This window comes from Triplophysa dalaica, chromosome 7 (genome assembly GCF_015846415.1).
Source record: "Triplophysa dalaica isolate WHDGS20190420 chromosome 7, ASM1584641v1, whole genome shotgun sequence".
NCBI lineage: Eukaryota > Metazoa > Chordata > Actinopteri > Cypriniformes > Nemacheilidae > Triplophysa > Triplophysa dalaica.
The window spans coordinates 22620630-22634830 of NC_079548.1; the positions used below are offsets into that span (position 1 = coordinate 22620630).

General features: G+C 44.2%; 1 protein-coding gene across 1 annotated transcript; it reads left to right on the forward strand.

The window, feature by feature from the left end:
* Positions 1-4078: 4078 nt before the first annotated feature.
* LOC130426352 (uncharacterized) lies at positions 4079-10039 on the forward strand. Its single transcript, XM_056753079.1, has 2 exons — positions 4079-9674; positions 9765-10039. The coding sequence occupies exon 1, from the start codon at positions 4129-4131 to the stop codon at positions 9115-9117; it is 4989 nt and encodes a 1662-aa protein (XP_056609057.1). The 5' UTR covers positions 4079-4128; the 3' UTR covers positions 9118-9674; positions 9765-10039.
* The last annotated feature ends 4162 nt before the right edge of the window (positions 10040-14201 follow it).

A 14201-nucleotide genomic window follows, 5' to 3' on the forward strand; every position in this document is an offset into this window, starting at 1 on the left:
TATATGTGTTCCGAGTGGTAAATCTAAATCCCTGGTCACATATTTTGGTACCAGGAGTGGGGTGGTTTATTCAGTCTGATTCGTTTTCGACAAGCGCTAGGGGTTAAACAAAATACGGCAGTGGTGAATAGTTTTGCAGAGACGGACTACGTTCAGAACGCAGGAAATCGTAGTTGCAGACAAGGCGGTCAGCGTGGGACTGATCCCGTGGTCAGTGTGTCGGACGTGACAGAAGAGACTACAAAGAGGACTGTTTCTATTGGAGCCACTTTGGCTGGTGACGTGTAGCTCCGAGGATTCCACTGTTAAATCCTAGGACTAAAGGCTTTACAACAACGTGTCTGAGGTACTGAAGTGGATCGAGAGAGTTAGATGGACTTTCTCCCATGGACATTGATCCCGAACTGAGTTAGTGTTCAGTGATTGTAATTTGATCTATTTGTGTAAAGATGTCAGATCATGATGAAGAATCTGTGAGGGGGGGGGATGTCCCTCTTGGAGCTGTGGGAAACGAAGTTATGGAGCAAATGAGGGAACAAATTCAAGAGTTAAGCGATTGGCGTGATCAGACCTTGGTCAACAGGGCTGTCAGTGACGGCAACCCAACTCGTTCCTACATTTATGTTCCTCGTGAACGCCAAGTGCAACCCTTTAGCGGAGAGTATAATAAAGATGGGCGGTCAGTAGATGAATTTATTGACGAGGTGGAAAGGGTTCTACGGGCCAGGGAACAGACGCAGGAGGAACAGCTAGACTTTATCATTTCACTGTTAAGGGGACCTGCATTGGAAGAGGTGCGTTTATGTCTGGGAAACCAGTCCAGGCGGGCCAGTGATTTGTTGAAACCTTGAGTTTCTCATGGTTAAATGTAGACCGTTTTATCTGCCACGGGAATTCACTTCAACCATTATAACGGCAGCTTATATTCCACCGGATGCTGATGCCAAGCTTGCTATGAAAGAACTTCATGCAGCCATCAGTAAACAACAGACTGCTCACCCGGAGGCTGCGTTTATTGTTGCGGGAGATTTTAATCACTCAAACTTAAAGACAGTGCTCCCTAAATTTCACCAGCATGTTTCCTGCCACACAAGAGGAAACAAAACTTTAGACCATGTCTATACAAACATGGCTGAAGCTTACACCGCAACCCCCCTCCCCCACCTAGGTCAATCTGATCACCTCTCTTTGTTGCTCACCCCCAAGTATTCACCTCTCATTAATCGTGTGAAGCCATCAATGAAGACCATCAAGGTGTGGCCTGCGGGGGCAGACTTCACACTCCAGGAAAGGTTTCTACACACAGACTGGAGTATGTTTGCTTCTCAGGCCACCAGTGGCTCTCACACGGACATTGACAGCTACACCTCCTCTGTATTGGACTACATCAATACCACCATTGATAGTGTCACAACTCAAAAGCAGATCACCATATACCCTAATCAGAAGCCATGGATGAACAAGGAAGTGCGCCTCCTGTTGAAAGCACGCAACACCGCCTTCAGATCAGGTGATGCACAGGCCTATAGTACTTCCAGGGCAAATCTGAAGAGGGGCATCAAAAAGGCCAAGCACTGCTACAAGTTGAAGCTAGAGGAGCATTTTACCAATTCTGACCCTCGACGCATGTGGCAGGGCATCCAGGCCATTAGTGACTATAAACCCAACCACTCCGTCCCCATAACCACAGATGCTGCCTTTCTGAACGAGCTTAATGACTTTTATGCACGCTTTGAGAGAGACAATAAGGAACCCGCCACCAGGCTCACACCTTCCACCGACCACCCAATCATCACAGTAAATTCCACAGATGTTTTCACTGCACTAAGCCGGATAAATGCGCGCAAGGCTGCTGGCCCTGACGGCATCCCTGGTCGCGTACTCAGGGCATGTGCGGAGCAGCTCGCTGGGGTCTTCACGGACATCTTCAACCTGTCCCTCGCCCAAGCAGTGGTTCCAGCATGTTTCAAATCCACCTCCATTGTGCCCATTCCAAAACATTCCAGCCCGACATGCCTGAACGACTACCGCCCTGTAGCACTCACACCCATTGTTATGAAGTGCTTTGAGCGGCTGGTCCTGTCACACCTAAAAGACTCTTTACCATCCACACTGGATCCATACCAATTTGCCTACCGTAGCAATAGGAGCACAGATGATGCAGTGTCCATGGCGCTGCACTCCGTGCTCACACACCTGGACAATAAGGACACTTATGCACGCATGCTGTTTGTAGACTTCAGCTCTGCATTCAATACCGTCATCCCTTCCAAGCTAATCATCAAACTTGGAAACCTAGGCATTAACAATACAACCTGCAACTGGATTATGGATTTCCTGACGAACAGGCCTCAGCTTGTTAGGTTAGGCAACATCTGCTCCACCACAACCACCCTCAACACTGGTGTACCACAGGGCTGCGTACTGAGCCCCTTTCTCTACTCCCTTTTCACACTCGACTGCAGGCCTGTGAATGGATCTAACTCCCTCATCAAGTTTGCAGACGATACAACAGTGATTGGTCTCATCAGCAACAACGATGAGACTGCTTACAGGGAGGAGGTACGGCACCTGGCCACATGGTGCTCAAACAACAACCTGCTCCTTAACACTTCAAAGACAAAGGAGATCATCGTGGACTTCAGGAAGGCGAAAGGAGGCACACACGACCCCATCCACATTAACGGGACGGCTGTTGAACGTGTTTCCAGTTTTAAGTTCCTGGGGACCCACATTTCGGAGGACCTTTCCTGGACCACCAACACCTCATGCCTGGTCAAGAAGGCTCACCAGCGTCTCTTCTTTCTGAGGACACTGAAGAAGAACCAACTGTCTTCAACTATCCTGGTGAACTTCTATCGCTGCACGATAGAGAGCATCCTGACCAACTGTGTCACAGTCTGGTACGGGAACTGTTCTGTTGCTGAGCGCAAGGCACTGCAGCGGGTGGTGAAAACAGCCCAGCGCATCACAGGAACTACACTCCCTTCCATTGAGGACATCCAGAAGAAACGCTGTCTGCGTCGAGCTCGCAGCATTCTCAAGGACTCCTCTCACCCCGCTCATAGACTGTTTACTCTCCTGCCTTCCGGTAGGCGCTTCAGGTGCCTCCGGGCAAGAACCAGCAGACTAGGAAACAGCTTTTTTCCCAGAGCTGTTTCATTATTGAACTCTGCTCCCCACTGATTTCACTACCTCTCATAACTTTAACTTAATGCTGCTATTACAATGTTTACATTGCACTACAGGGCTGCCATGCATGACGGAACTGTACATACCAGTACTTCATGTATCTGCTCTACCGGACTGTTTACACGCATCATTTGCACTCTATACTGCTCACTTGCACACCAGGAACATTACACTGAATGCTCATTTGCACTAATGGACTACTTTCATAACTGCATTAACTCATCTACTGCACTGTAACTTTAATAACTGCACTAACTCACCTACTGCACTGTAACTCATCTATTGCATCTATCGCATAACTAACTGCATCTACTCATCTATTGCACTATAACTTCAATAACTGCTTTAACTCATCTACTGCACTGTGACTGTATATCTGCATCTACTCATGTATTGCACCGTACCTTTAATAACCACATTAACTCATCTACTGCACTGTAACTTTAATAACTGCATTAACTCATCTACTGCACTGTAACTGTATATCTGCATCTACTCATGTATTGCACCGTACCTTTAATAACCACATTAACTCATCTACTGCACTGTAACTTTAATAGCTAATGTCTGTAACTAATGCACACTCAAGTCACTTGCACTATTGTATAGTCTATATTGTTATCTGTTCATAACCTCCTGTACATTAATGTTCACAGTATATATCCTTCTGTATATATTGTTCATAGTACATACCGATTGTCATATTTTCATAGTACATGCCCATCGTAAATTATTTTCCTAATATTGTATTCTGTATTTATTCACACTGTATATCTGCACTTGCTAATTGCACTTCTGGTTAGACCTAAACTACATTTCGTTACACTGTACCTGTATATGTGTAATGACAATAAAGTTGAATCTAATCATCTAATCTAATTTAATTTCCTGAGGGAGGCGTTTGGGGAACGACGTAGCGGTACGCAATTGTTGCAAATGTTTTATAACCGCAAGCAATTGGACGGAGAAGATCTTCGGAATTTTTCCCACTCTCTCTCCCGCCTTTTGAGCTCTGTTGAAAGGAAAACCCCAGGTGGTTTGGTTAATGGACAAGAGATTTTGCGCGATCAGTTTGTGGAAGGCGTGCGAGATGCGACGTTAAGGCGAGAGCTGCGTAAAATAGTCAGAGAAAAACCCTATACAACATTGCTCGAGATTCGTAACGAGGCCATTCTTTGGTCTATGGAAGAGAGCCGGCCGACTAGATGTGTAACTAGTCGACCAGTCCATTCCGAAGTGCGGCATGAAACAGTGGGTGTTTCTGTTGAGCCTGCGGATCAGACATCTAATGTGTTAAAGGATATCTTACAGGTGATCTCACGACAGGAAAGGAGAATAGGCGAGCAAGAGCAGACCATTTCACAGCTTACTAATGCAGTAAAAGAGTTGACTGTGCAACGGTCAGCGTCTGTTCCACAGATGGTTGTACCCTGGTCCAAGTCTCCTCCCAGGTTTACAGAGGAGGGGGAACCCATCTGTTTCAGATGCAATGGGGTTGGGCATATTGCTAGGCGTTGCACAGGGAGACGCGGTGGGAAAACGAATACTGATGTTCCAACTACAGACGGTCGAGAAAAATCCAAACCTTCTGTTGCATTGAGTAGGGCCGCCCAAGGATCCGTTTCTGGCCCAGGGGGAACTAGTAGAGACAGGTTTTTCGAACGGGCTGTTGGGACCTGCCCAATGGTTGATTTGAAAATAAAGGGGGTGTCTGTGTCCTCCTTGTTAGATACCGGTAGCCAGGTCAGCACCATTGCTGAGAGTTTTTTCCGAGAGCATTCCTTTGTGGACGAGCGCAATGTGCTGTCTACATCAAATTGGTTGAAACTCACAGCGGCCAATGGGTTAGACATTCCTTATGTAGGCTACGTGGAACTAGACGTGGAAGTGATGGGGATGAATCTGCCTGAGTGCGGGTTTTTGATTGTTAAAGAAACCCCTAGTCCATCGCCTGTGCCAGTTTTGATTGGAATGAACATCATTAGCAAGTGCAGGAATCTCGTTTGGGCTGAGTTTGACACCACGTTGAGGGGAAACCTTGATTCTAACTGGAGAGTGGCTTTCCAGCAAGCCCAGTCCATTGAGTTTGTTGAACGAGTGTCGGTTGCTAGAATCGTAGGTCAGACTCCTGCTCATGTGCCGGCTTGGTCAGCAGCGACCGTCCTGGTTAAGGGGAGAGATTGGGACAAAAGAGGTGGTTCCACATGGTTGATAGAACCAGCAAACACCCCCTTACCAGAAGGATTAGTGGTAGTACCTACCCTGGTCCCAGCAGAGTCAGCAGTATGTCCAGTAAGAGTGCTTAATCTGTCGAAGGAAGACCTTTGGCTCCAGCCTAGGGCCCGTCTTGGTTTGATGTCCCCAGTAAACAGTTGTGATGCAGGTTCGTTCTGCCAAGTTAGATTCCAACGAATCTCCGCAGACACTGAGCAGATTACAGTGGGTACAAATCCGGATCTTGAACTTTCAACTAAATTGGTTTTAGAGCAGGCCAACATGGGAGGCACCCCTGAAGAACAGATTCAGTTGAAGACCATACTAGACAAATATTCAAGTGTATTTGCTGTGAATGATGATGATCTAGGGTATACTGATAAGGTCCAGCATGAGATACACCTGACCAATGACATACCGGTAAATCAGCCATACAGACGTATTCCGCCAAACCAGTACCAGGAAGTTAGGGAGCATATTTCTAAGTTGTTAAAGAAGGGTGTCATTCAGGAGAGTGTGAGTGCTTATGCTTCGCCTGTGGTATTGGTTCGCAAGACTGATGGTTCATTGAGATTGTGCGTAGATTACCGAAAGCTAAACGCCAAGACGAGTCGTGATGCATTTCCGCTTCCTAGAATTGACGAGAGTTTTGATGCTCTCACAGGTGCCAGGTATTTCTCAACAGTGGATTTGGCATCAGGCTATCATCAGATTGCCATGTGTGACAGGGACAGAGCCAAGACAGCGTTCACAACGCCTTTCGGTTTATTTGAGTATCGAAGGATGCCATTCGGGGTTTGCAATGGGCCTTCAACTTTTCAGCGGCTCATGCAGGCTGTTATGAGCGATCTGATTTTCCAGGTATTGATTGTGTATCTGGACGACATCTTGTTGTTTTCACAGACCTTTGAGGACCACCTGGAGAGATTAGAGATGGTGCTGAAACGGTTGTCGGAGACCGGCTTAAAGGTCAATTTAGGAAAGTGCAGTTTTCTTCAAGACTCTGTGCGTTTCCTTGGGCACCAAGTGGCTGCGGAGGGGATTTCCCCTGACCCGGACAAAGTCACTGCGGTCAGTAATTGGAGGACCCCAGAAACCCTTAAGGAGCTAAGGTCATTTTTGGGCTTTTGCAGCTATTATCGGAAATTCGTTGAGGGCTTTTCGAGAATAGCTGGGCCATTACATGACCTGGTGAATTATGGTTTGAGGGAAGGGAGGTGTGCCAAGAGCGGTCGCCACTTTAGTCGTCTGTGGACTGAAGAGTGTGCTAATGCATTTGACCAGTTAAAGTGTAAGCTAACAAGGGCACCTGTGCTGGGTTTCGCGGATTTTACTTGTCCTTTCATTCTCGAAACTGATGCGAGTCAGACTGGCTTAGGGGCGATCCTATATCAGAAACAGGGTGAGGAGAAAAGAGTGATCGCGTACGCAAGTAGGAGGTTGCGCAATGCAGAGCGTAATGATCGGAATTACAGTAGCATGAAGCTTGAGCTACTGGCCCTCAAGTGGGCTGTGGTCGAAAAGTTTCGTGGCTACTTACTTGGGTCCTGGTTTGAAGTGATCACAGATAATAATCCGCTATGTCACTTACAGACGGCCAAGTTGGGTGCAATCGAGCAGAGGTGGATGGCTCAGCTGTCAGTCTTTAATTTCGAAGTGAAGTATAGGCCAGGGAAGAGTAACGTTGCAGCTGATGCTCTGTCCAGGCAGGAGTTTGCAGGGGAGCATGAGTCCGATCCTGATGCTGATTGGGATGAGTGTGTAGCGATTTGCAGCATGATGCGTGACAGTACTGCATTAGACCAGAATCTTGTCTCGAAGGGGTTGGACTGTTGCAGATTGAGGCAGATCCGTGCCTGTGAGGCCAATGAAGAGGCAGTTACGATCTCTCAGGGTAATACCCCTACGTTTCCCAGTTACACTCGGGAGCAGCTGGTTGAGTTTCAGAGAAATGACCCTGTATTGCAAGATTTTAGAAGGTTCTGGGACAGAAAGAAGAGACCTGCTCCCTTAGAAAGGAAATCTCTCTCCAGGGCTGTTAAGTGTCTGTTGAAGCAGTGGAGCGTGATTAAAGAAAGGAATGGGGTGTTGTATAGGGTGGTGGCTGATTCCTCTGAGGGGAGCTGCTGGCAACTGTTGCTACCTAAGTGCTTAAGAGAACAAGCGCTGAGTAGTGTACATGATGTCCTGGGGCACCAGGGCATCGAACGGACCATAGGGTTGTTGAAACAAAGGTGTTTCTGGTCGGGCATGTACGAAGATGTAGAGGCTTGGGTAAAGAAGTGTCAGCGTTGTATCTTAACCAAGATGCCTCAGCCCAAAGTTCGTGCCCCGGTAAAGGCATTTTTGGCGTCCCGACCTCTGGAAGTGATTGCCGTGGACTTTACAGTCTTAGAGCCTGCTTCTGATGGGCGTGAAAATGTTTTGGTTGTTACTGATGTTTTTACGAAGTTCACGCAGGCTTTTCCTACGAAAGACCAAAAGGCCGATACCACAGCTAAGATCTTGCTGAAAGAGTGGTTTATGAAGTACGGAGTTCCAGAGAGGTTGCACTCCGACCAAGGAAGAAATTTCGAAAGTGAGGTTGTTGCGGAGCTGTGTCGACTCTACGGGGTTAAGAAAACCCGTACCACTCCGTATAGGCCACAGGGAAATGCCCAGTGCGAACGGTACAACCGGACACTTCACAACCTGTTACGCATTTTACCACCAGAAAAGAAGAGGCGTTGGCCAGAGTTTTTGCCGGAGTTGGTCCATGCCTACAATGTGACACCACATTCTACTACCGGGTTTTCCCCGTATTACCTCTTATTTGGGGTTCACCCTCATTTGCCTATTGACGCATTGTTGGGTTGTGAGGGAGTTACTGAGAGGAGGCATGACTGGTTGTCTGTCCATCAGGAGAGGTTGAGGTATGCTCATGAGAAGGCTAGGGAGTATTCGGAGGAAAAAGCTCTAGGGAGAGTGACTCGTCTAAATGAAAACGCTTACTGCCCTCAAGTGAGCCTCGGAGAGCTTGTTTACTTACGTCAGCGGCTTCCAGGCAGGAACAAGATTCAAGATGCGTGGAGCCCTGTCGTGTACAGGGTAGTAGAGATATTAGGCACCACCTACACGGTTGAGCCTTTAGAGGGAGGTCCCTCAAAACGGGTTCACAGGTCAGAGTTGCGTTCAGGGGCTGTGCCCACTCCTAGGCCTAGGGGTAGGGGGAGGTCTCAACCTGATACACAGCTTGTAAGCAGAGAGGGTTGTGAGATTTTTGAGCCTGATTTTGTTGTGGTAGAGGAGGTCGTGCAACCCTATGATAAGGTGGTCGTGGACACTGCAGTTGCCTCAGAGGCAACGGGTACTTCGGAGCTGGATAGTGAGGGTTCTGAAGAAAATCATTTTTCCGAGGGTGTTCATAGAGACACAGTGACGTTTGATGATATGGGTTTGCCTGCAGATGTAGCTGATGAGCTGAGTCAGTCGCAGGAGTTGGAAGCTTCTGAAATGTGTGACCCAGTTAGTAGGAAAGTACCGGTTCCAGCGTTGCGTAGAAGTAGGAGAACAACTGCTGGTGCTCACACAAATCCTTTTCACGCACCCCGGTCTGCTTGCCATGCGGTGAGTGTCAGCACAGATATGGTATCCCAGATGCTAGCCAGTATTGGTACCGCATTGTTTGAAAAGGCGTTACAGGGCGCCATGAGTGCTGGAACCCATGATTGAATTAGTCATCGAGGACGCTGACTTATTGCAGGGGAGAATGTAACCGGGTGGTAAATAGCCTTGAAGTTTCCTTGCATGACCTGTAATTTACAAGAGTTGGCGACAGGGGGCAGTGTCTAGGTGCGTGTAGTGAAATGCGCATGCGTCACACGAGCGTGTGAGACGTGCTAAGTGCAGTGAGAGAGGATACGCACTCGTACGGGAATTTGAAAGCATTTTAGAGCATCCCGTGGTAAATAAAGTGTTTATTTTGCAATATACCTAACATTAAACATTTCTGAATGTGTACTGTGTAGTTCATTTGTTAAAAACGTATAATGTAAGGTGGGTTATGTCGTGGTAAATGTCCGTGTATATATGACGTCATACCATGTGCTGTAAATCTGTTCCGTTTGTGTTTAGCAACAATATACATTTCAGTTTACGAATATTTTATTGAATATATTTATCATTTGTTTGTTTAAAAGACAGAGTATACAAGGATATATGTAGGCTGAATTTCAACCGTGCAACGTCACTGCCTTTATGTGGTGATTGATTGAGGAGGTCATCATTATGTGAGTGTTTTGCTTTGTTTACATCATAATGTGTCTAAGTTGTACATGGGTATAAAATAATGTACTTATTTTGTTGTTTTCTTTGTACAGTATCCCCACTGCCGTATTTTTGACGTTTTCTTTTTGACATTTAAAAATGTAATATCGTACAGCTGGGCTTGTCGTATTTTTGTGTTTCTTAAACTTGTATAAGACAGGTTGTGCTTTTCTTTCATTGGTAAAACCCCGTTTTTGTGGGTCAAGAAACTATGTTTTTTTGTATTGTTTTATCTGTCCAGAGCTGTGTGTTCTAAATACACGTTTCTGAAAGATCCTTTCATTTACAACGTATAATTGAATAAACCACAAAAGCAAATTGAACTTGTTATATGTGTTCCGAGTGGTAAATCTAAATCCCTGGTCACAAAGACAATGGAACATGTAACACGTAACAACATCAAACAGTTAAATAGACAACAAAATGTCCTTACTATAGTCAAACCCCAAACCTAAACCATCCCAACATAGGGAGGAAGAGGAAGATAAAAAAATCAATATAAAGTCTAGAGTCTGGATCAGAGGGACAATGAAATCCTTTAATGATGTTTCCCAGTTTCTAGTAAAATTTGTAAGGGAACCTTGAAGTGTAATATGTGACATTGTTATTGTAATCAAACCGGTTTATTATTGTGGGGACATTAACTTGATGTTTCGATGACGCAAAAAAAAACCCTGCAATTGGTTGCTTTATGTGTCGGTCCAACTGAGAGCTGTAATAGAGTCCAGACCTTCTGCCGGCAGTCTGCACTCAATACTGAACCTTGAAACTTGAAAAACGTATATTTTACAAACAGCAAAAAATGAATTAAGACTACTTGAAATCGTTTAAAATCATTTTTCATGTGCATCTGTGTACACACACACACTTTCTTAATGAACCCAGAGTTTACATTAAATGATGCAAGTATGTGCCTTTAATGTTAATAACATTTGAGTCTGTTGGGTATCCCTGATGGCATGCAGACAGAATGAATAACCGTTCTGCTGTTATCAACCCACTGATCAGCATCACACAACAATTCCCAGAAGCCACGCAGGCCAAATCAAGCTTTTATAATGTTTATAGTTTTCCTATGTTTACATAGCTCCAAACAATTTCAATGCTAATGAATTGATTGTATTCAATACAACGTGCACTCTTAACTTTATGAAGACCTGGGAGATAGAGATAATTATCTGGTTCACACCCCCAAGTCTACAATCTCATTAACACAACACGCTATGCATCTGCATGCTAGCTCAGAAGACTTTCTGAATGCTGTATGACAACATAATGTTCTCCTGCTGTGTCCTACATTTTTGATTGCAGTGAGCTATTTAATTTCTCCTCACTTACTTTTTCCTGTACAGTTCAGCTGAGACATGTATGGGGTTTCAGAGCATGTGGGATGAAATAGTGGAAGCAAATGAAACAATATTTGTTTATTGGGCTTAAGCAAATTTAGCCTTTATTGGTAATAAATTGACAACATTTGTATTTGAGAGAAAATCAGACGAGAGAGGTTTAAGAGAGAAAATACATATATTTTAACCCAGTTGGGTTACAGTTCATGTGGCCAAACTCAACAGGTTCCTTTTAAACCATGCAGTGGTTGGGTTTGTCCACATTTGACACAACCATTGGTTGAAACAACCCAGCAGTTTTTAAAGTGCAACTTTAATCATAAAAAATGGTATAGGAATAATATTTGCATTATTCACATATTGTTATAGGCAATATAGTTTAGGTCAGAGAACAGTCACACCAACATAATCTCCTCAGGAATTGACATATTGGTTGATAAGTGTTTGTGCCATAAAATCTGCCCTGCTGTGGTGAATTACTGTCCAGAACCATCCATACGTCTAACCTAACAGTACTTCTGAAAGTGAGTCTGGAATCATTTTGAGATCACAACCCTTTTGGTCTCAAGGTGAACATGTCTAGCCAGCTACGTTTCTATTCGATTCCCTAGAAATCAAGACATTATTACAAACTATGAAACAACAATCTTTTCGGTGTTTAATGTTTCATTTGAAAAATGTCTAGCGCATTGTGTTGCGAAAATGTAGCTGCGATAGTTCCAGAATCAGCCTATGGGGGAAAGATGGATATACGGAGAGCACAGATCAGGTTCTCCTCCTGTTTCCAAATTGAGACAAGATTAGGTTGGCCGCGTTCAGAACTGCTGTGGGTACATGTTTCATTTCTCATTTCACTGAACGCACACTGTTCCAATGAAATCACAAAATAAATTGCAGCCAAATACTCCAGATTACATTTAATTTGTTTATTTAAAAAAGTTAATAGTCAAGCAAGATTCATGTCTCAACATTGATGTTGAAGACTCAAAATATTTCTCTGAGCAACCTTAAAGTCAACATGAAAATAAATTCGAAAATGTAGGGCGAGGCTTTATTTTGCCCTTCCCTTTTTGATTGGTTTGTTGTAAATTGGGCCTGCAGATGGAGGCAAAACATGCCTGGCCATTGGACTCAAGTGGTGAAGAGTTATTGGTGACAGGAACAACAAATGCTTTTATAAATAAATATGGTGTGCACGGATAAATAATTTATAATAATCAAAGCAACACTATGGAAAACACTTATAATTTTCCTGTTTGATCTCATGGTGACTTTAACACACTCAGGTAAGAGTCTGAGCCCGGTAAGACTGAAATCAAATCCACCCCACATCATGCATTAGCTTTGAATGAAAAATGGAGTGGTAGAGTATTGCACCAGGTTTGACGTCAACGACACCCAAATGCAAGCTTGAATTAGCAGAAAGTAGATTGAGATTTGATATATGCAGTGGAGGGAGTCATAGCTCACTGGTTCCATCCCATGTTGCATGAAATGAGTCAGGTAAATGTTTCACAAAACCAAAACAGAGTTCCAGCACATCCAATTACTGTCCCACAATAATATCCATTACTTGTGGTGAGAGGGACAAAAAGTAATTTAACATGTCATCAGAATTTGCAATTGCACAAAAGGGATAGCTAAATATTTTGAATTCATAAGAGAATAAATATAAATTAAAGTTTAAATGAACTAGAACATCATAAAACCAGGTTATTAAAAAAAGGCAGCGGACTGTGTACAAGACCCTGTGGGGCTCCACCAACCTTACGGCAGCCCTGAACCAGTGCATTCATTCCAAGAGGTGATTTAGCTCCCACTGAAAGCCAATGTGTAATTGGTCCACTGTGCACTGGTGCTGACTAATAACAAGTGCAGTCAATACTGCTGAGCGAGGTGTCAGCTGTCAATGCCCTTGTGACATGTGGCATTAGTGCCCGATACAGAGCTGGCGATAAGGAAATCTCTGTCTGTCACATTCTTGCACTTTCACTCTCTGTCTGTGTCTCAGGCCGCGCCTGCGATCGCACCTGCAATTCATCTTCCTGTCCAGAGGGTAATGAAAATGAGAGGGTCACCGTTAATGAAATGTCAATGTAACACAAGCTCCATCTGTAAAGAGGCTCATTCAAAAGGAATGTTGCAGTAATGGTGCTACAAGAGCACCAGGAAACATGTGATGTTTAACATGAAAATAATTTTAATTTGGTCATTTTAAAAATAAGTGTGTGACATCTGTGCTGTAACCCACAGTCATGATAATGACATTGCGCATAACAAGTAACCCATTTTGAGCCAAAGGCTTACATAGATGTGGAGTTTATTAACTGAATAATAAGTCATATATGGATCATTTATCATTTACACCTTTGGCTAAGCGTTTACAAAGATTATGTTAACCAAATAACTTTGACTTCCATAATGGACACAAAATCTTTGTTGAAATTCATCTACAGGTTTTTAACTACACAACGGTGAAGAAATGTTGACAGAATTTTTATATTTGGGTGAACTATCCCTTTTTAAGTTGCTGAAATACCCTGTTAAATTCCCTCACGGCGATTGGAAGCATAAAATGGATGACAGTGTTTATTGAGGAGACAGTTGTCTGTGTCCCTTTAAAACACAAAGTGACTAATTGCTGGCATCACCGACAGCAGCCTTAATAATGAATTTGATTTACTGTGGTTAGACAGAAAGGACACTTATTTTTGTGAATCTCTGCTGTGTTTTGAGCCTGACAGCACACGGCCAGCGGGAATAAAGATGAGAACAGAGAAGAGCTGCTGCTGTGGAGAAGAGACAGAACCATAAACCTCTCCAACAGCTGGAGGACAGACATCTGCCTGTTCCCTACAGAGAAGAGAAATGAAGTGAAGAGAGAGAGAGAAGGAAAGCCAATCAGAGCGTGTTGCCATTGAGACCAGGGTGCAGGTTTCATCTGTATAGGTGTGAATGGGAGTACAGTTTCTGTCACATTTAGGTCTGGTTTCCAGTGATGGATAAAAATAATATGAATGAAAAATACATTTTATTTTAACATTATTTTATACTAAACTAAAGGTCCGGTGTGTGAAATTTAGCGGCATTTAGTTGTGAGGTTGCAAATTGGTTGCAACCCGCCTTTTCAAAACACTACAGTGG